A 24,103-nucleotide genomic window follows, 5' to 3' on the forward strand; every position below is an offset into this window, starting at 1 on the left:
CCAATCTTTTCCTCATACTGTAGCCAAAGTGACCTAAAAAAAAAAAATTACATGATCATAGGTGCCAACATTTTTTTTTTTGAGGCAGAATGTCACTTTGTTGCCCTCAATGGAGTACTGTAGAGTCGTAGCTTACAGCAACCTCCAACTCTTGAGTTCAAGCGATTCTCTTGCCTCAGTCTCCCAAGTAGCTGGGACTGCAGGAACCTGCCACAATGCCCAGCTACTTTTTGTTGTGGTTGCCATTGTTGTTGTTTAGCCCACCCAGGCCATGTTCAAATCCGCCAGCCCCAGTGTATGTGTCCAATGGCCTAACCACTGAGCTATGGGCACCGAGCCATAAGTGCCCTCCTTATCACTTATTTTACACTCTTTGCCTTTATGTTAAAACTTCAATCATAAGGTTTTTTTTCGTTGTTGTTGTTGTTCAGAACCTGCTACCACAGATTTATTTTCTGTCAAGGTACTCTCATGTCTTTTTTATTCCAGTAAAGCTCTAATTCTTTAGCAGAGATTCAGTTTAAAAGAATGTTGGTGTGAATTCATCATATTTTATCCTGCCCTATGTCCTGTGAACATCTTCTGCATTTGGATATTTGTTTGTTTTTGTTTTTTTTCTCTGCATGGAACTAGTACCCCATGACACCAAAAACTACTATAGCTCTATCTTTTCTCATTATCAATTCTCATCCTAAGTAGCGTTTCATCTGGGAAATTTTCCAAACAAAGACTTATCTGATGTCTTCTCTATATAACTCACTAACATTCATATAGTAATGGCAACTCTATATAAATTTATGGTTAATATTTTCTTTCTGGTACCCACTAGACTTTTCAGTTCTATTTAGTTCTGTTAATGAAGAAAAAAAGTCAATCATCATGAACATTGCATAAAACGTGCATTAATCTGAATGCAAAGAAACTAATTTTAAGACAAAATGTATGGTGGCTTTCATTCACATAGCTCTTAACGGATGCACTGTGGATCCTGTTGATTCAAATTGATTTCCCAGAGAAACAGAAAAGATAAGAACACAATCTGAATTCACAAGCACTGAGACTGGCAAAGGCAGGTGTGACCCTAGAGAACACCTCGTATCCCCTTGATCTTTGTGATAAACAGAGAAAGACAGGAATGAATTTCCGAAAAGCTGATACTCAGAATCCCCAGTGCAAATAAATAAGCCTGTGTCATCCCTGATTCAGTTGGCATTTGTCCGGTTTTACTTGTCTGTCCTGGGAGAAACACTTGAAGTTTCTGAAGACATCAGATGCATGCCCCAGCTCCTCCTGCACAGAGGATAGAGGCAAGGGAGGTTAAAGGGTCTCCTGAGAGTTTAGAAAGGTGTACCTATGAGGGAGGGGTGATTTTCATACACATGAGCTTTGAAACAGGGCCCCATGGGGAGTCTAATTGAGGGAGTCACCTGCACTGAGTCCTCCAACAGGGCAGGAACAGGTCCCTACGTTAGTAACAAGTGAGGTGGTGAGGGCAAGGAACAGAAACATAGAACAGCTCCTCTCCCTCCTGATGTTTGATGCAGTGCAGGACAGCATGTAAGGATGTATCCAGGTGCCTGCCTAGAGGTAAGAAGCCAAGCCAAGAAGGGAAATGCTGGCCCTTCAATATAATAAGTGTATTCAAAAAATTGTGTTACATTTGGGCTTTCTAATCTTGGACACTTGGATTAATATAGGAATAATTGTATACACTTAGACATATATATGAGCAGGTGTTTCTCATTCAATTTTTTGGATACAAGTTTATAGCTTTTCATTAGATTCAAATAGCAGACCGTGAGATACACATTAACACCTATGTGTTTACTAGAAAACTGCTACCAAATGCTGTTGGTGGGTGTCCATGGCACTTACTAGGAACAGCCTGGGACCCTCATCCTCCACTCTAGGGATTATGTGGCCTCTCTCCTGTTGCTCTCTAGAGAAAATGGACTATGTGAAATGAGAAGATGAGCTGGTGGAGGAATCACGTTTTATTCTTAGTTTTATTACTTGTTTGGACTGATTGACAGATTCACTATTCACTACTTTCTATGGAATCAAGAGAATCTTCAGTATTTGCTTTCGACATATAACCAGGTTCTTTCACTTCCCCTATATGTGTTAAGAGTATATTTTGTTCTTCAACGAACAATGCTGGTTTGTTTCCAAGGATTTATTGGGGAGGGGCTTGTGTTTTGTGTAGAGCGTCATTACAAGTCTATTAAACTTATGCATCTAGAAAAATATCAACATGTGAAAAAATGGGTGGGTAGAAAATCTGGAATGGGGCCAGGAGCAGGCTCTAGATGCACGTTTTCTTCATGCTTTCAGAAATACAGCTCCTATTGAGACATTGGTGGGCATACTTAGCATAAAATTATTGGGAAATTATTAAGTCCAATAATAAACTTTTGGTCTACACTGAGAGTTTCTTCAGTATGGACTTTGCTTCCCAAATGGTTTTCACAGTCCTCAACACAGTCGCAGCCCTCTGGCTTATGCTTGGTAAATGCAGGGTGAATCACAGTAGCAATCATTCCACTAGTTCTAAATGATATTGAGGAATGATGCTTCTACGTGTTGTTTATATGTTCACATATAATACAAGTTTGGAAGAATAATTCCTCAGATTTCATTAAGTCAGGACCCACAGAACTGTAGGAAATCACCAGGGAGAATACAGGTACTGAGTTTAGAGCAGCCTTTATATTTCCCAGGCATGGCTGTCCACTTCCATCCATTAAAACAAAACAAAACAAAACAAACAAATAAAAAACTGTTGCCCCATGATCATATTGATGTACACAGCTATGATTTAATAAAAAAACAATAAATAAAAACAAACAAACAAAAAAACTAGTGTTCATATTTCTCATGTAATTTTCTCAACATTTTTCAATAAAAAGCCAAGACACCTTTAATGAATTTTGCTACGTAACACCGTCCTGGGAAGATGTTATGTACTGCAGTTCTATTTATACTGAAACTGGCCCTACTGTGCCTCATTTGGTTGACAGTATGTTCTGTTTCTTGAAGCTCTGCATATCTGCTTTCAGGTAAATATGAGGGACCTCTCAGTGTTCAAGTTTGTTCTGTCTTTTTTGTTCCAAAGGTATCAACTACATGTCTTTCAGCTCACATTTATAGAGCTACTGTAGACTTCTCAGTCTTGTAGTTAAAGACCCAGCTGAACTATGGAATGAATAAGAAACTCAAACATTTTTCACTTCATAAAAATGGTACAAACACATATAATTTTTTTCTGGTATGTTTAATTGCCAATTCCTGCTAAGACCTAATAAATATTCCGGTAGAAATGTACAAAAAAATGTATAGAATCTTTATTTATATTTCAAAGTCCAGTTTCATGGACTTTCCTTTATTAGCCCTCAGGTATCACTAATTGATGTCAAATTAGTGTCACTAATTTGGTATCTTCTTACTGTATTTTTCTCCCTTTTTTACTTTGTTTTCCCATCAATGTTTTTCATTTATTATAATCTTCCCCAAAGCATGGGTATTGCCACCTGTTTTTAAAAGCATTAAAATGTTACAGAGGAAGAACCTGATTACTGTAATAATCATAGCTTAGTCCTGTATGTGATATCAATGTGCTTTAGAAGACTCCTAGGGCTGTTGATTTCAATCTCTAGGAACACAAGCCTGTTTCACATATAACATCAGAGCATTTTTTTCATACAGGATAGGGGTTCTTTGTAATTTTTTCTGATTCTGTCTTATTTTTGATACTATGGCCATCTAATAAAAGAGTCTACTTATTCCTGGAGACTTCAAGCTTCTGAATTTGTGATGAAATAAGGCTGTAATTGAGCTGGTAATATGATCCCTTTGGATTGTGGAGACTAATAAAATGGAAATAGTAGAGATGACTGGCATCCTTATGTTATGGAAAGATGAGAATGCTCCAATCACAGAGCTGCAACAGCTCCTTCAGAGGAGCATGGTAAAGGAACAGTATCCAGGGAAGAGACAGAGGAAGAATCCAAGAATTTAATTATGTCAAATAATTTTGTAAAGGAAAAGAGGAAGAAAAGAGAACCATAATGGAGAAGTAACTTTAAAAATTGTATAAAAATATTTGTAGAGGATAGCAGAATCAACCACGTTGAAGAATCAAAAAGTTTTTATCTCCATAGATGAATTAGATATCAAATGCTTAGAGCTGAGCTTCTCAGACATTGGTGTGCACTAGATCATCTAAGGATCAGGTGAAATGCTTATTTTGGTTTCATAGATTGGAGGGGGAGTTGTCCGAGGCTCCATGTCTGATATGTCTATGTGCTTGTTAGCTGTGGCTAGAGTGGCTCCCACTTTTTTTCAGCCAAGTTCAAATAAAGTCATAACTGTTGGAATGACAAAGCAATTTACTGGAAGTGATGGGGAGGCATGTTGTTCTACATAACACAATGATGTTCAGTTTCAGAATGAAAGTACAACTCAGTGGAAATCAAGCAGGGAAGAAGGGGAGGAGGGATTGAATGAAAACATACCTAATGGGAGGTGCCTGTGGCTCAAAGGAGTAGGGCACCTGTACCATATACCAGAGGCGGCAGGTTCAAGCCCAGCCTGGGCCAAAAAAAAACTGCAAAAGAAAAAAAAAAAACCTACCTATTGGGTACAATAAACACTATTTGGGTGATGGGCACATCTGTAGTCCTGACTCAAGCATTACAAAAGTGATCAATGTAACCAAGTACATTTGTACAACCACAATGTTTTGAAATAAAAAAGCATAATATTGTATTACAAAAAATAAAAGTTTATTGAATTGTAAAAACATGTCTTCAACATAATTGTGAAAGATAAAAATAAATTCAAATTACTTATCTCTAAGTAGTTAGCAATTACAAGAAGAAAAGCAGTTTTTAAAGGTTGTTATCAATATTCATATGCTATATTTTACTGTTTGTGTTTTGACCACTGTTGTTAAGCATCCACATAACAGTTGGGCCTTATGCATTAGAAATATCAATGAAAAAATTTGGCAAAATTTTAACCGTTAACTTAGTATTTTTCTCTAATTAGGGGATGACCATCATTTCTCGTCTCTCATACAGCCTGCCTACTTCTGTATGAAAATAGGTGCAGACTCATATTTACCACACCTAGAAATTATTCCCAAGTTCAAAGATTTTGATTGAAGTTACTGTGATATATTACCAAGACACATCCACGTTCCTGTTTCCAAGGTTTCAAGAAAGCTGCTCTCTACTTGATTACAGTATGTGGCCCAATATCAGTGAGGCCCCCTTTTTGCTGACTGGTTTCCCAGGGCTACAGGTAGCTCATCACTGGATCTCCATCTCCTTCTTTGCAGTCTATGTTTCTATTCTTCTCGGCAATGGATCACTCCTCTATCTCATCAAGGATGACCGAAGTCTTCACGAACCCATGTACTATTTCCTTGCCATGCTGGCAGGCACAGACATCATGGTGACATTGACCAGTATGCCCACAGTGATGGGCGTCTTGTGGGTGAATCACAGGGAAATTAGCCATGCAGGCTGCTTCTTGCAAGCCTACTTCATTCACTCCCTTTCTATTGTAGAATCAGGTATCCTCCTTGCCATGGCCTATGATCGCTTCATTGCTATCCGCAATCCTTTGAGGTACACATCTATTCTCAGCAATACTCAAGTGGTAAAGTTAGGAGTGGGGATTTTTCTGAGGGGTTTTGTATCCATCATGCCTGTGATTGTACGTCTTTTTTCATTTTCATATTGCCACTCTCATGTTCTTTCCCATGCTTTCTGCCTTCACCAAGAAGTCATGAAACTAGCCTGTGCTGATATAACTTTCAATAGACTTTACCCTGTAATTCTAATTTGTCTAACAACCTTCTTAGACTCTCTTATTATCCTTTTCTCCTATATCCTAATTCTCAAGACTGTCATAGACATTGCCTCTAATGAAGAGAGGGCCAAGGCACTCAACACCTGTATCTCCCATGTTGGCTGTGTGCTCATCTTCTATGTTATGGTAATTGGGTTGTCATTCATCCACAGATTTGGGAGGAATGTTCCAAAGGTGGTCCACATCATCATGAGCTATGTCTACTTTCTCTTCCCTCCTTTAATGAATCCCATCATCTATAGCATCAAGACCAAGCAAATCCAATATGGCCTTATCCGCCTTTTCTCTAAATATAGATTTGGTCATTAATCTTGTATCTGGAGAATCAACCAGAAACAAAGATGAAGACAGAGTAGAAAAGCAATGCCTGGATTCCTCTTTGAGAAAAGAGCAGTGATACTATAGAAAATGGCTTCTTTGACAAACGCTCAAATATGTTACCAGAAAGTTACAGTACACCTTCAGAGAAGCCTGATTATAGATCTCTGAGTAGGACCACATAGAACTGAAAAAGTCCATACATAATTTCTTTTTTCAAATTCCCCTAAAAATCATCCATTTCAATAAAAATCTAAAAACTAAAAACATTCTCTAAGAATCTTTTTTGCATTGGGGTTCACATTTGCATGTGTATGTTTACATGTGGCCACAGCTAATGTACACTTGTACAGAAAAAAAAAAAAAATATCTATATATATATATTTTCCAACCAAACAAATTCTAATTTTAAACCTTTAATTATTGTCAGTATAAAATTAATGATGAGAAATGAGTATTTTAAATTTGCTTTTATTTTCTTTTTCTTTTTGTTATTGTTAAATCATAGCTGTGTACATTAGTGCAATCAAGGGGTACAATGTGCTGGTTTCATATACAATCTGAAATATTCTCATCAAACTGTTCAACGTACCCTTCATGGCATTTTCTTAGTTATTGTATGTAGACATTTGTATTCTGCCTTTCGTAAGTTTCTCCTGTACCCATTCTAAGATGCACCATAGGTGTGGCCCCACCCATTACCCTCCCTCCACCCTAACATCCGCCCTTCCTTCCCCTTCCTTGGCCCTTTCCTCATAGTCTTATGCTATAGTTGTGTTATAGCCTTCATGTGAAAGCTATAATTTAGCTTCATAGTAGGGTTGAGTACATTGGATAATTTATCTTCCATTCCTGAGATACTTTGCTAAGAAGAATACGTTCCAGCTCTATCCATGTAAACATGAAAGAGATAAAGTCTCCATCTTTCTTTAAGGCTGCATAATATTCCATGGCATACATGTACCACAATTTGCTAGTCCATTCGTGGGTCGATGGACACTTAATTCCATGACTTAGCAATTATGAATTGGGCTGCAATAAACATTCTGTTACAGATGTCTTTGTTATATTATGATTTTTGGTCTTCTGGGTATTACCCTAGTAAGGGAATTATAGGATCGAATGGCAGATCTATTTTTAGGTCTCTAAGTATTCTCCAAATGTCCTTCCAGAAGGAACATGTTAGTGTGCATTCTCACCCGCAGTATAGAAGTGTGCCCTTATCTCCAAATCCATGCCAACGTCTCTGGTTTTGGGATTTTGTTATGTGGGCTACTCTTACTGGGGTTAGGTGATAGCTCAAAGTACTTTTGATTTGCATTTCTCTGGTGATTAAGGATAATGAGATTTTTTCCATGTGTTTGTAGATTGTGTGTTTGTCCTTTAGAGAAGTTTCTCTTCAAGTCCCTTGCCCACTCTGAGCTGGGATCACGTGTTCTTTTCTTGCTAATACATTTGATTTCTCTGTGGATTCTGTTTATTAGACCTTTATCAGAGGTATAACCTGCAAATATTTTCTCCCATTCTGAAGGCTGTCTGCTTGCTTTACTTACTATGTTCTTGGCTGTGCAGAAGCTTTTTAGTTTGATTAGGTCCCAGTAGTGTATTTTTGATACTGCTTCAATTGCCTGGGGAGTCCTCATAAAATATTCACTCAGGCCGATTCCTTCAAGAGTTTTCCCTGCACTTTCTTCAAGTATTTTTATAGTTTCATGTCTTAAGTTTAAATCTTGTATCCAGTGAGAGTCTATCTTAGTTTTGAAATCTTTTTTTTTTTTTTGGCCGGGGCTGGCTTTGAACCTACCACCTCCGGCATATGGGACCGGCGCCCTACCCCTTGAGCCACAGGCGCCGCCCGAGAGTCTATCTTAGTTAATGGTGAAAGATGTGGGTCCAGTTTCAATCTTCTACAGGTTGCCAGCCAGTTCACCCAGCACCATTTGTTAAATAGGGAATCTTTTCCCCACTGAATGTTTCTAATTGGCTTGTCAAAGATTAAACAACGGTAAGTAGCTGGATTCATCTCTTGGTTCTCTATTCTGTTCCAGACATCTACTTCTCTGTCTTTGTGCCAATACCATGCTGTTTGGATCACTATCAATTTATAGTACAGTCTCAGGTCTTGTAGTGTGATTCCTCCTGCTGTGTTTTTTTTTTTTTGGCCGGGGCTGGGTTTGAACCTGCCACCTCTGGCATATGGGACCGGCGCCCTACTCCTTGAGCCACAGGCGCTGCCCCTCCTGCTGTGTTTTTATTGCTGAGTAATGTTTTGGCTATTTGAGGTTTTCTCTGATTCCATATAAAACAAAGTATTATTTTTTTGAGATCTTTAAAATATGACAATGGAGCTTTAATAGGAATTGCATTAAGATTATATATTGCTTTGGGTAGTATAGACATCAGGCACTAGATTCTCAAAACAGAATGCCTAGATCCCTCACATGTGCAGTTTATAGTAGGGCTCCTGTTCATATGACAAGCTAATGCTGCTGCTTCTCTGACAGGAGGCAGAGCTCAGGCAATGAAAGTCACAAGGAGTGGCTGTAAGTACACATGAAGCTTCATTTGTTCTTTAGTTGCTCGCTTCTTGCTCTGTTGCCTGGTTGCTAACAGGCCATAGACTGGCACCAGTCTACAGCCTGGGATTGGAGACCCCAGATATAGCCTGGGTTAGAGGACTCTCTATCATCACGATTTTTCTTTTCTCTTTTCCAAATGAAGTAGTATGGAGGTACCTCAAAGAACTAAAAGTAGATCTACCATTCATTCCAGTAATCCTACTGCTAAATATTTACCCAAAGTGGGGAAAAAAGCATTTTATAAAAAAAGAAAAACACTTGCACTCAAATGATGATAGCAGCACAATTCACCATCACAACAATGTGGAAACAACCCAAATGCTCATCAACACATGAATGGATTAGTACACTGTAGTAACTGTCCATGAAGTACTACTCAGCCACAAAAAATGTGGTGATGTAGTATCTTTTGTTATAATCAGGATGGAACTGGAGATCTTTCTCCTAAGTGAAGTTCCACAAGAATGGAAAAATAAACACCTTATGTACTCAATACTAAGTTTATCAACTCTTATGTGCACATATGAAAGCAAAATGTAATAGAATTGAGCCACGCCTGTGGCTCAGTGAGTAGGGCACTGGCCCCATATACCAGAGGTGGTGGGTTGGAACCCAACCCCAGCTAAACTGCAACAACAACCACACACACACAAAAAAAAATAGCCAGCTGTTGTGGCAGGTGGATATAGTCCCAGCTACTCGGGAGGCTGAGGCAAGAGAATTGCTTAAGCCCAATAGCTGGAGGTTGCTGTGGGCTGTGACACCATAGCACTCTACTGAGGGCAACAAAGTGTGACTCTGTCTTAAAAAAAAAAAAAAAAACTTAATAGAATTCAAGTGGGTGGGATGAGGGAGGAGGAGATGATAAAATCACACCATAAGTCACCCAGTGGAGAAGGGCATCCTTAAAACTTCGACATTAAATAAGCAAAAGCAAACTACATGACCAAAATGTGTGTATCCCATAATATTCTGAAATTTAAAAAATGAACATAGAAACCTTATTTTTAAAAGAGATTGTACATTATGGCAGAAAGAATGTGGTCTTTAATAACATAGCAAGTTTACTCCTACCTTCTTCACTTAAACCTTTGTCACCTTGAATGAATCACTTAATCTCTGACCTAAGTTATCTCTATCAATTAGGAATAACAAAATGCACATTGTAAGAGTTTTTCACTGAAGATTTGAGACAGTATACATATTCACTTCTATTAATATCATCAACATTAAGAGAAATTAAGTATTGAATATTTGACAAATGTTACCTGTCATATAGTTCAGAGGAAGGATAAGCAGCAGGTGGGCAGTTACCAGCTGTTATGATTCTGTCGTGTGATGAAATGTACAGTTAATTAGAATCTTATTAAAAGCTATGGTTTTTGAAAGTGATTGTAATCCTTCCAGCTATTTCCCGTTTTTGGCCAGGGCTGGGTTTGAACCCACCAACTCCGGCATATGTGACTGGCGCCCCACTCCTTTGAGCCACAGGTGCCACCCATGTTATACATCTTTCTTTCACTTTCAGTCCTTCTAGGCTTTTCATTCTTTCAGAATAGAACAAAAAATAAAATTTCCTTAACATAAACTCCTAATATTGCCAAGTCTTTGCTAAACACTAAGATAAAAATTTATTGATATATATCATTATTCCTCAACATGTTTATTTAATCCTTACAACAGTCCTTTCAACACTATCGTCTCCATTTTGCAGGTTAGGAAGCTAAAGTGTTGAGTGTATAAAGACACAGAACCTGTAAGGAGAGTTAGGTTTCACACCTAGTCTGGGCCAAAATTCATGTTTATATAATTAATTCTAGTCACTGGAAGTAAAATTTCTAATTTAATCTGATCAGTGTTGTTATTTTTTTGTATGTGGTAGGTATGGGCTCTTGGTATGGTGTCCAGGCTGTTGTGGAATTCCTGGATTTAAGCAATCCTTCAGCTGCAGTTTCCCAAAACACTGGGACTATAGGCTTATGACATCACAACCAGCCAAAGCTAATTATTGGTCAATCTCCAGTCTCTTCTCCTCCTCTCATATTTATTCTCTAAACTCAAGACATACAGAAAAAGAGACATGTCTATTTGAATGTTTATAGACACATAATGTCAAAAGTAATTCTTTTGTTTTTTTTCTCAAAGTCCAAAGTGTAAATGAATAAGTAATACAAAAGGGCCCATTAACAATTAACTGGGGATTGGTCAACAAACTCACTCCCTTCCTTTGACCGCCATGGAAGTGTGTGGAACTAATCTCCATTCAGCTAAATTCAGAATATGGATGTCATCTCTCATGATTCTATCTCATTAATCTACCACATTCAGTTAATCACTCCACACCATTGTTTATAAGCCATAGAATCTCTCTTCTATCCAATGCTACTGACAATACCTAATCACAACCACACCAACACAATAGTCCATGTGTGTTGCTCTATCCTGATATTGTTTTTATACAGTATATCCTGCCCCCTTTCCTATGTGTTCGTGGCTCATGCTGTAGACACAGTGACCTTAGATAGAAATTACCTTATCATATGAATCCACACTATTCCTTATTCTATACTCATTGACTTTACTTATTTCAAAGGTTTCATAAGGTTTGTAAGATCCTCTGAGATCAGGACCTGTTGCCATTGATTTTTCTATCAAGCTTTCCTTCATGTCTTGTTTTAACAATGCTATGAGTTCTTTAGTACAGGTTCAGTATAAATTATTTTGGTCTGAATTCATCATATTTTACCCTGTCCCATGACCAGTACACTTTTTTTAAATTTATTTGTTTGTGTTTCTTTCCAGGCATGGAAGTAGTGCCCTACGCTACCAAAAACTATGCTATTCACAACTATTCTCATTATTCAACCCTCAATCTAAGTGGCATTTTGACCCTGAAATTTTGATGCCAGGGATATATTTTATGTGCTCCCCACAGCCTACTAACATTCATCTAGTAATGATTGTTCTCCCATATGTACTTTTTAAGCACAAAACATCTTTCAGAGATAGAATGATATTTATGAAATAATCATGGTCCTCTACATCATTTCTTTTTTTTTTCCAAGTATACATGGCAATTTATTATAATAGAATTGCTGTAAGAGGCATCTCACGTCAGTAGATTAAAAGAATCAACACATGGTCTTGATCAATATATGGAAAAATCATTTATATTTTTGGAAACAAAATGCATTTAGCTTCCTACTTCATAAAAGTAAAAAACTCCAGAGGAATTAAGAGCTAAATTTTATTTTAAATAATCCATATATATAATTAAAATAAAATTTTTTTTGTTTTTCTTTTTTTATCACTATTATTTTATTTGTTTCATGTTTTCTTTTATTAAATCATAGCAGTGTACATTGATATAATCATGGGGCATCATTCACTAGCTTCACAGACTGTTTACCAAGTTTCACGTACACTCTTGTAAGATGCACCGCTGGTGTAATCCCACCAATCCCCTTCGCTCTACCCACCTCCCCCCTCCCTCCTCTCCCTTTCCCCCTTCCTCCTATTCTTAGGTTGTAACTGGGTTATAGCTTTCATGTGAAAACCCTAAATTAGTTTCATAGTAGGGCTGAGTACATTGGGTACTTTTTCTGCCATTCTTGAGATACTTTACTAAGAAGAATATGTTCCAGCTCCATCCATGTAAACATGAAAGAGGTAAACTCTCCATTTTTCTTTAAGGCTGCATAATATTCCGTGGTGTACATATACCATAATTTATTAATCCATTCATGAATTGATGGGTACTTGGGATTTTTCCATGACTTAGCAATTATGAATAGGGATGCAATAAACATTCTGGTACAAATACCTTTGTTATGATGTGATTTTTGGTATTCTGGGTATATGCCCAGTAGAGGGATTACAGGATTGAATGGCAGATCTATTTTTAGATCTCTATGATTCTCTCAATCGATGCAGAAAAAGCTTTTAATAATATCCAGCATCCCTTCATGATCAGAACACTTAAGAAAATCAGTATAGAAGGGACATTTCTTAAACTGATAGAGACCATCTACGGCAAACCCATAGCCAATATCATATTGAATGGAGTTAAATTAGAATCATTTCCACTCAGATCAGGAACCAGACAAGGCTGCCCATTGTCTCCATTGCTTTTTAACATTGTAATGGAAGTTTTAGCCACCACAATTAGGGAAGAAAAGGCAATCAAGGGTATCCATATAGGGTCAGAAGAGATCAAACTTTCGCTCTTCACAGATGATCTGATAGTATACCTGGAAAACACTAAGGACTCTACTACAAAACTCTTAGAAGTGATCAAGGAATACAGCAATGTCTCAGGTTACAAAATCAACATTCATAAATCAGTAGCCTTTATATATACCAACAATAGTCAAGTTGAAAAAACAGTTAAGGACTCTACCCCATTCACAATAGTGCCAAAGAAGATGAAATATTTGGGAATTTATCTAACAAAGTACGTGAATGATCTCTATAAAGAGAACTATGAAACTCTAAGAAAAGAAATAGCTGAAAATATTAACAAATGGAAAAACGTGCCATGCTCATGGCTGGGAAGAATCAACATTGTTAAAATGTCCATACTACCCAAAGCAATATATAATTTCAATGCAATCCCTATTAAAGCTCCACTGTCATACTTTAAAGATCTTGAAAAACAATACATCGTTTTATATGGAATCAGAAAAAACCTCGAATAGCCAAGACATTACTCAGAAATAAAAACAAAGCAGGAGGAATCACGCTACCAGACCTCAGACTATACTACAAATGGATAATGATCAAAACAGCATGGTATTGGCACAAAAACAGAGAAGTAGATGTCTGGAACATAATAGAGAACCAAGAGATGAATCCAGCTACTTACCGTTGTTTAATCTTTGACAAGCCAATTAAAAACATTCAATGGGGAAAAGATTCCCTATTTAACAAATGGTGCTGGGTGAACTGGCTGGCAACCTGTAGAAGATTGAAACTGGACCCACACCTTTCACCATTAACTAAGATAGACTCTCTACATCATTTCACTGTGTTCAGACACTCGTGATGTGTGTGATTTCAATCTCGATGAGCATCAATCTGTTATAGATGTAGAATCAGAGCTTTCTTCTCATATGATGGTTAAATTCTTTGTGATTTGTACTAATTCTGAGTCATTTATGATACTGTGGCTTTTTTATAAAAGAGACTTCTCAAAAGTATAGTCTTGACCTCAGGCTTCCAAATTAGTGGCAAAATAAGACTATAGAAGAGCAGGTAATGTGATTCATTCTTTCACATTTTGGAGCCCAATAAAGTGGAAATACTGGACATGATTGGCATCTTCAGGCTGTTGAAAGATGAAAATGCTCCCAGTCACAGAGCTACAAAGCAGAGCGTTGAAAGGTCAAATACTTAGAGACAGGAAGAGGCAGAGGGGGCTCTAAGCATTTCATATCTAGCACATCTATGGAGATAGAAACATTTTGCTACCTCCACCTGGATAATTCTGTCATTGATTTCCTCTAGCACATAGCTGGGCACTGTGGCTTCTGCCTATAGTCCCAGCTACTTGGGAGGCTGAGACAAGAGATTGCTTAAACCCAGGAGTTTGAGGTTGCTGTGAGCTGTGAGCTGTGATGCCATGTCACTCTACCAAGGGTGACAAAGTGAGACTCTGTGAGTAGAGGAAGAATTTGACCATTTAATTATGCCAGTGATTTTGGAGAGTATAAATGGTAGAAAACGAAGTAGTAAATGTTGGGAGAGCAATAACAAAATTATATGAGAATGTTTTGAAGAAATTAATGAGGGAATTAACCATGTGGAGGTAGCAAAATATTTCTATCTCCATAGAGCTGCTATATATAAAATGCTTAGAGCATTGCTTCTCAGACATCGGTGTACACTTGAATCACCTTGAGATCCTGATATAATGTAAATTTTGGTTCAAGAGTTTGGATAGGGTAAAAAGTCTAAGGCTGCATGTTTGACAATTCTCCATGTGTGTTTGCTATGGCTAGTCTGTGGCCCACAACTGTGGGAGCCACACTGAAGGAAAAGGGTAACTGTTGCAGTGACAAGTAATTAATTGGAAGTGATGAGCATGCATGTTACATGCCATAAAACAATGGAATTCACTTCAGAAGGAGGCAAATAAAAGTACTATTAATGGAGAGAGTTCTATATAATAATTTTGAAATATGAAATTAAAATTTAATATGTCTGAAAAGTCAGCAATCATAGTAAGAAATTATCAATTATGTTCCTTTTGGATTTATGTATGTTGTTTTGTTATCACTGCTGTAAATAATTTCTAAGTACTAACATAACAGGTGGATTTAATCTTTTAGGAAAAATTAATTAAAACTTTTATTTTAATTTTAGAAGCATAGAATAATTAACTTAATATTTTTTTCTCACTTTTCTCACAATTCTTTGCCTCTAGTCCAGCCTTCCTGTGCCTACCCATCTTCTGCAGGAAAATAGTGGCAGAGTCAAATTTATCGCACCAATTAATTTTCCTCCAGCACAAAAATTGTGACAAGGCTACTGTGATACTTTACCACTGAAATACTGGAGTTCCTGGTTTCAACATGTCAAGACCGCTGCTCTCCACCTGTGGACACACTGTGGCTCCATGCTAGTGAGACCTCCTTTTTGCTGGCTTGTTTCTCGTCACTGGATCTCCACCCCCTTCTTTGCAGGGTATGTCTTTGTGCATCTTGGCAATGCTGTGTTCCTCTGCCTCATCAAGGACAAACAAAGTCTTCAATGAGCCATGTACTATTTCCTTGCCATGCTGGCAGGCAAAGACATCCTAGTGACATTGACCATTTGCCTACTGCTGTGGGCATCTTGAATGTGAATCACAGGGAGATCAGCCATGCAGGCTGTTTCTTGAAGGTCTACTTGTTTCACTACCTTTATGTTTTAGAAGGATTGAATACACTCTTCTAAGGGCCTATGTTTGTTTCATTACCAACTGCAATTCTTGGAAATATGCTTCCATTCTTTGAATTACTCAAGTGGTAAGTTTAGCAGTGGAGTGGGAATTTTCCTGAAGAGTTTTATATCTCCCATGCCTGCAATCTTGGGTATGATTCTCATTTTCATATTACTGCTCTCTTTTTCTAGTGTATATATTTGACTGCACCAAAAAGTTTTGGAACTTACCTGGGATGATCTTTCAACAGACTTTACTCTGTAATTATCATTTATTTTACAGTCTTAGACTCTCTGGTCATTTCTTCTACTATATCCTAATTCTGAAGACTGTCAGGGACACTGCCTCAGGTGAAGAGAGAGCCAAGGCCCTCAACACCTGTATCTGCCACATTGGTTGTATCCTCCACTTCTACGGCATGGTGATTGGTTTGAAATTCAGCAACAGGTTTGGCAAGTATACGTCAGAGGTGTTCTATACTGTCATGAGTTATGTCTACTTACCCTTTCTTCCTTTAATGAATCCTATCATCTATTCCATTAGAACCAAGCAAATCCAATAAGGATATATCTATCTTTCATCTAAATGCAGATTTGGAAGTTAATCATGGATCTGGAGAATTAGATACAGACACTAAGGAAAAGATAATGAAAAATTAAAACCCTGAATCCTCTCTGAGCAAAGAGATAACTTAAGTAGTAACTTTCTGGGAAATTTTTCCTGACCTCAGAGATATATCTGATGCATTTTCCATAGTGTACTGAAAATACTAACATGCTGTGATGATTATCCCATGCGATTCATAAACAATATTTTATTTCTTGTACTCACTAGATTTTCCAGTTCTGATACTAGAAAGGAACAAGCTCATCACTCTGAACGTGGCATAAAATGAGGAGTATCCTGAATATAAACTAAGTGATTTAAAAAAAAAATTGATGGCATTTATTCACATGGCTCTTAGTAGGTGCATTGATTTGCCTGTAAATCAGAACTGATTTTACCATAGAAATAGAAAACACAAAATGTAACTAGAATTTGTAAATCTACTACAAATAGATACATGTCACCCCGGATATAAGTGATGTCCTTTTAACCCTTGTGATAGTCAACAAGACTTATTTATTTTATCATATTCTAGTGTTTAGAATTCTGAGGAATTACATAAGTAAGCCCTGATGTTTCCATACCTCTGAGTTTCCATTTTTCCTCACTTAGACTTGAGGAGACACCTGAATGGCCTGATGACACTGGCTGAGTTGCCCTGCTCCGCCTAGACAAGAGAGAGGGAAGAGGGATCAAGCAGTCTCTTGAGTACCAGGAAAGATGATACTCTGCAAAGGTGCTTTCCACATATATAAACACTCTGCCCTGGCTTCCTGAACAGTCTTTGAGAAGGAAGTATTTGGTCTGAGTCCCCAGATATGGCAGGGACAGCTGCCTATTCCAGCAGCAAGATTATGAGTGGGTGAGTGCCAGGAGCAGAAATTTGGAATGATTCTTCTTTCCTCTGATGCTAGAAGCAGTCAAAAGAAGACAGACAGATTTTCCAGAGATCTTTGTATTGGACTATATCCCTCCCACCTTGGCTAACCCCCACCTATTGCATATATTTTGTTTTTATGTGAACAAATATGTTAAGGCAGGTTTCAAGTTTCTTTGGCAGGATGACTGGATGGGGTTCAGGAAAATCAATAATTTTTTTAGACTAAGTGTGACATAGCCTACCTTTATTCATTTTCCTCCATAGAGGTTACATGGCCTTTCCTGAAGTTCCACAAAACGTTAACATTCAGTTTTAAATTTAACTTACAAAAGTTTTCCAATAAAGCACAATGTCTATATTATGCTTGTGAAATATAAAATTAAAATCAAATTTAAATATATTAAAATTTGCAAACTAAACATCAGTCTAGCTAAGCAAAGTTATTATTCAATTGTGTATATTTTCCATCTTTTCTGATACCATTTTGATAAAAAATTTATAGCATGCAATCAACAATGAGAATTCTTTCTTTTTTTTTTGTGGTTTTTGGCCAGGGCTGGGTTTGAACCCGCCACCTCCAGCATATGGGACCGGCGCCCTACTCCTTGAGCCAGAGGCGCCGCCCGAGAATTATTTCTTATCTAATGTGGTTTTATAAATACAAAACTTTAACTATTAACCTAATACTACTTAGAACATAAAGAAGATATCATCTCTAGAATAGTCTATAAGTCTCTTTTGCTCTTTTGAAAGACAATAGTTCCATAACGTTACATTTATCAATCAATTATTCCTAAAGAGAAATATTGTTATATATTCTCACAAAGATTTAGTACACACTGAAAAAGTTGAGTGTGGGGACTAATAGTTCCCATGCATCTGCTCTTTCCCTGTGGACACACTATGTGGCCCAATATTAGTGGGGCCCCCTTTTGCTGACTGGCTTCCCAGGCCTGGAGGCCGTTCATCACTGGATCTCCATCCCCTTCTTTGCAGTGTATGTGTCTGTATATATTGGCAATGGCACACTCCTCTACCTCATCAAGGATGACCACAGCATGGACCCATGTACTACTTCCTTGCTATGCTGGCAGGCACAGGCCTCACAGTGACGCTGACCACGATGCCTACGGTAATGAGTGTCTTATGGGTGAATCACCGGGAGATGAACCACGGGGCCTGCTCCTTGCAGGCCTACATCATCCACTCTCTTTCGATTGTGGAATCTGGTATCTTGCTTGCCATGGCCTATGACCGTTTTATTGCCATCCATATTCCTCTGAGGTATAACTCTATTCTTACCAATTCCAGGGTGATAGAGATAGGACTGGGGGTACTGTTGAGGGAATTTTTATCCCTTGTGCCTCCAATCCTGGCACTCTATCAGTTCCCATACTGTCGGTCCCACATTCTTTCCCACACCTTTTGCCTCCATCGAGATGTCATGAAACTTGCCTGTGCTGATACTACATTTAATCGCTTATACCCTGTTATTCTGGTTGCTTTGACTTTCTTCCTTGATGCTCTGATCATTGTCTTTTCTTATATCTGAATCCTTAAGACAGTTATGGGCATTGCCTCCAGAGAGGAGCAAGCTAAAGCTCTCAACACTTGTGTTTCCCATATTAGCTGGGTCCTGGTATTTTACATCTCTGTTATTGGCCTGACTTTCATCTATAGGTTTGGGAAACATGCCCCACATGCGGTTCATATTACAATGAGCTATGTTTATTTTCTATTTCCTCCATTCATGAACCCATTATATACAGCATCAAGACCAAGCAGAGTCAGAAAAGCATTCTTCGTCTATTTTCTGGGCACAGGAGCCATTATTTTAGAACTAAGATGTTTAGAGTTTCTGGGCATTTTGCCTAGGTGGAAGATATCTTAGCTTTATACCCAATATCTCTTTTATCTGTATTAGACAGACTTTAATTATTACATGAAACCACAAGCTAAGTTCACCAGAAATGCAATCAATGTATCTATCAATTGATTAATAAACAAAAGGTAAGTATAGATCTAATTTATATTGAAAGATATAAAGATATATATGGAGAGATATCTGTCTAGTTTTCTATTTATTTATCCTTCATTCTCTCTATCAAGGGATATTAGGAAATTGGGATTCAATTGAGTTCATAGATAAAGGCCATAAAGGCATACAAGAAAAAGCAGATAAAACAAGGCAATTCTAGTCCAATGCCCATAAAAAGCAAAAGTACCATTTCAGAAGAAGCAAAGTGAAGTAGGCAGCCTAGTTCAACCACAGACTATGTTAGGAAAAATGTGCAATTGCAGAACTATTTTTCGGCCATACTATATAAACATGAATTATAGAATGTAGAGTGAGGGGCCTGGAATTCTACTATATTTTGAAACAACTCCATTTAAAGTAACTTTTTAAAAATATTCCCCCCCCCAAAAAAAAGTTCCCGAATGATACAATGGCTTTATAAAATTTTACATTAGTCTCCATGAATTCATAAATTTGCCAGAGTTCATTTTATGTGTTGGTTTCCTTTTATCCTGTATTCTCTCTAAAAGTTGAGCAGAAATACTTCTTATATGTCTAGGAGGTGAAATTTAATTTTGTATTATAGTTTTTGTATATTCACTTTTTTTATGAGGTACATTTCAGTTTCTTTACATATAAATAATTTAAAATTTCACATGTACATTATTTTATTATTATTTTCTCTGTGAGATATCAGGGCCATATTGACAAAGCCCTCCCTGATATCAGGTTTATGTGCATATTTTATACTGTTGCTTAATTTATTTTGTAAATCTTATGTTAAAATATGTGTCTGTTGGAAGAAACATAAGGACTTTAAACCATTCTTTGTGTGTTTATTTTCGTAGAATAGAACCAATATTCAGTCATTCTTTTGGCTGATTTTTTTTTTTTAAGTCATTACCATGGGACAACTATTTTGCTAAGCGAAAATGACATAACAGAAGCAAACACATGGAAGTTTTTCTTCTTGTAGTTTTCAAATAAATGGCAAGTCAAAAAACAAAATAAATTCTATGATAAATTATAAGGCATAAAGAAGGAACTGCTTTGAAATGGATCTCAAACATCCTCCCTACTCTCCTAATCTGGCTCCCAATGATAAAGGAAATATTGAAAGGAAAACATTTTGATGACATTCAGATCATCAGGGTAATACAATGACAGCTCTGATGGCCATTCTAGGAAGAGTTCCAAAATTGCTTTGAAGGATGGACTAGCCACTAAAGTCAGTGCCTACTTTATCTAGGGAAGTAACTGTAGTGCTATTCAACAAAGAGGTAGGTAGCACTTTTCTAGATAAGTTCTCAAACTTAATTGTCAGGTGTCCTAAAGTGTAAGAAACAGCATACAGATACATGAAGGAATTTATTTTCTGTAGAAAATGAAAGTAAAGCCTCTCTGAAGAACAAATAAAGTGTAACGCATAAAGAAGAGAGAATAGATTTTAATTGTGCATGCTAATTTTAGTAAATTGCTGAAACATGACTTATCTAATATTAATACCAATAAAAGAAAGATGAAAAATATAGCATTTCATTATTTCACATAAGATCTTATGAAGGATTCATATGGAAAAGAAGGTATAATTAACAGAGAGGAAGAAGTATATAAACACTTGTTTAATAAACACCACGATTTGCTCAGGAAGTGAACAGGTATACTGGAAAAAGTTGAAGTCAATTTTAAAGAAAATGATTCAACTTCTGAATTGATCAAGTGAGCAGATGGGGGAACTCGTTCCTGAATTGGTAATATTTTGAAGGACAGTATGCCTTTTCTAAAACTTTAAAATATATCTATAATTTTAAATGCATGAAAAATCTTCTTCTAACAAGTTCATAAAGATTCAAAGTAATCCAGATTTATGATTCATCACTTGATAAGGAAATATAATAGATAAGTAATTTTTCTGAACTGTTAATAAGTTATGACATGGTGCCCCTTTACATCTAAATATTTCTCTTTGTATTTTCCAATAAAAATTATATTTTACTGGGCAGCGCCTGTGGCTCAAAGAGTAGGGCGCTGGCCCAGTATACCAGAGGTGGTAGGTTCAAACCCAGCCCTGGCCAAGGGGGGAAAAAAAAACCTGGCCAAAAAAAAATATATTTTATTACATAAATATAGTATTCTAGATAAGCTCAAGGGATACACAATTGAAATAACACTATAACCTAACATATAATTAGTTATTATATATAATATGTAGGATAATATTTAGAAATAAACTTATCCTACATCAAGCACACAAAGTAAATTCAGTGTGAGTTTAAAATGACATGCTTTTCTTCCAGAGGCTTAAGACGCTTGGACCCCCCTGGGTTACTCACAGAGTTAGGCTCTTTGGAAAATTCCTTAGGCCTTTTCTCTGAAGCAGTACACCCCGTGAAGCCTGAGATCCAAGGGCATGCCGCCCTTCCTCAGAGATACGGGCCAGAGGGTTGACATATGTTAACAACATATTTTCAGAGGTCTATAGGTGCTCTGCCCTGAAGGAAGGTCACAGTCGTTACTTCATACTGAGTAAACTGAGTGAATGCTTGAAGATTAACTCTGTTCCCCTATAGCTATTTTTGTCTTTGTGCCCTGCTCGGAAAACTAGTCACTGTTTAGAGGAAGAGATTTACTACACAAGTGGTTACATTGATATGATAAATTTCCTTTCAAGTTCAAATCAGCTTATAGATAATGGATTAGGTGTGTACGTGACTGGAAGGGTATAAAACTTAAACGTGGAATAAAGAACTTTGCTATATGCCATCAAACGGTGTATAGTCTGTTTCTTGACTTAATAATTACAGGAGCGAGTTTACACCTACAGCAAAGCTGCTGCTCGTTCGCGTCTTGGTTCACGCAACATATTGGCGTAGTCGGCAGGATCAGGGGATCGCGAAGGAGCAGTAAGACTTTCTGGACACCGGGCTGGAGGACGGCCGCCTCCACCAGGATGCCTCGGAGAGATCTTCGCTGAAGCTGTTTGAGGTAAGCTTGAGAACCCTGTAACTGGGACGGTGCAGTTGCCACGCAGCGTACGTGGGACGTCTCCAGCATATCAAGAAACATGGGAGGGAATAATATGAGTCTTCAGCTCTCTTCTTCTTTGGAGGACCAATATATTGCCATTTTAAAAACTCTGATTTCTGCCACTAAAATTCCGGTAAAAACCAGTAACCTGAGGGAACTTTTCCGTGTGGTTGCTAAGCATTGCCGCTGGTTTACACCTGACCGGAAAGTCCAGCTTAATTTAAAAGTCTGGAAGAAAGTGGGTCAGGCTCTGTGTCATGCCCACCAAGAAGGCAATTTTATAAGTAGGGTAATATGGGTAACATATCAGCTGTTTCAGACATGTTCTGAGCAAGATTCTGAGACTGAGGATATTGGCGCTGACGAGTGGCCACCCCCGCCTCCTTTGTCCGAGCTGGGTCAGTAAGACCAGCCAGAACAGGTTGCGGAATATCTCAGAATAGGAACATGTATATGATATGCCACATTCCCATTCTAAATCCCAATCTAATAAGCCTCAAAAGTAATATGTGGGTGACCTAATTATTCTTAAAAGTGACGCAGAGACCTGTCCAGAATTAGTGGAAATGGCTGATGAATCAGCTCAAAAAGAGTCTGAGTTTGAACACCTTAAAAAGGTTATGGCTGAAAATTTTCATACAATGGATCAAAGAATTGCCTTCTTAGAAAAGAAGGGAGCTGCAATACTCTCCTCTAGAGCAAGCTCTAAAGCAGGTTCTTGTAAAGATGTGCTTCCACCTTACAAGCCTCCAACTCCTTCTGCACCAGCAGGTCCTATAGGCTGGAGGGAAGGCCCCTTCTATCCTGTGTGGCCTAATCCTCCAGATACACGCTTCACAGCATGGTATCACTTTCCTTTAGATATTTCTGAATTGGCTATATCTAATGAAAACTCAGTTCAAATTTCAGAATCAGGTTATAATAAGGAGCCTGTTGTACAAGCATATCCTGTTTTCAGGGAAATTCAAGAGAATGGTCAATCAGGAATTGCTCAGCATGCTCCTATACAAATAAAATTTTTAAGAACAATGAAAGATGCCGTTTTCGCCTGTGGACCCACGTCACCCTTCGTAATTGGCATTTTAAATTCATATTGCACAAATCATATTTTTATTCCTGCTGACTGGGAAACTTTAGCTCGTACTACCTTGAGCCCTGGTCAGTTTTTACAATTTAAGGCTTGGTGGCTGGAAGAGGCAACTTTGCAAAACCGAGCTCAGGGAACTACAGTTAACTCTTTAATGGGTTCTGGCCCTGCGGCTGACATTCACCAACAGCTGCAATTAACACAAGATTTATTAAGGCAGGTTAAAGATGTTTGTATTAGAGCTTGGCAAAGACTAGAGGAAAAAGATGGGGTTAAACAATTTTTTACAAAAATCATGCAAGCAAACAATGAACCATACTCTGAATTTGTAGCTAGACTTCAGACAGCAATTGAAAGGTCTGTTCCTGGAGAACAGGCCAGACAGATGCTTCTATTACAATTAGCATTTGAGAATGCCAATTCAGATTGTAAGTTAGCCCTGACCCCCGTCAAGAATCAGGACAATGTTTCCATTGAACAATATCTCCGCACTTGTAGGGATATTGGTTCTGGAGCATTTCAGGCAAAGCTTAATGCTGCTGCCTTGGCGGAGGCACTTAATGGGACTAAAAGGAAGGCAAAATGTTTTAATTGTGGGAAAATAGGGCATCTGCGTTCTGAATGTCGCAAGGCTAAAATTGAGAGTACTACAGCTGCGGTAACTCAGAATGTTAAGCTGCAAGCACCTGGTCTATGCCGCCGCTGTGGAAAAGGTAAACATTGGACTAATGAATGTAGATCTGTTAGAGATAAAGATGGCAAACTCCTGCCGCCCAAAGTAGAATTTATT

The 24,103-nt window shown here is 37.7% G+C and overlaps 1 protein-coding gene and 1 pseudogene across 1 annotated transcript; both read left to right on the plus strand.

The window, feature by feature from the left end:
• The first annotated feature begins 5,247 nt into the window (after window positions 1–5,247).
• On the plus strand, window positions 5,248–6,186 carry LOC128564471 (olfactory receptor 51B2-like). Its single transcript, XM_053559937.1, has one exon. The coding sequence runs from the start codon at window positions 5,248–5,250 to the stop codon at window positions 6,184–6,186; it is 939 nt and encodes a 312-aa protein (XP_053415912.1).
• Window positions 6,187–18,085: 11,899 nt separating this feature from the next.
• LOC128564472 (olfactory receptor 51B2-like) lies at window positions 18,086–19,057 on the plus strand (annotated as a pseudogene).
• Window positions 19,058–24,103: the final 5,046 nt, after the last annotated feature.

This window comes from Nycticebus coucang, chromosome 14, assembly GCF_027406575.1.
Source record: "Nycticebus coucang isolate mNycCou1 chromosome 14, mNycCou1.pri, whole genome shotgun sequence".
Classification (NCBI taxonomy): domain Eukaryota; kingdom Metazoa; phylum Chordata; class Mammalia; order Primates; family Lorisidae; genus Nycticebus; species Nycticebus coucang.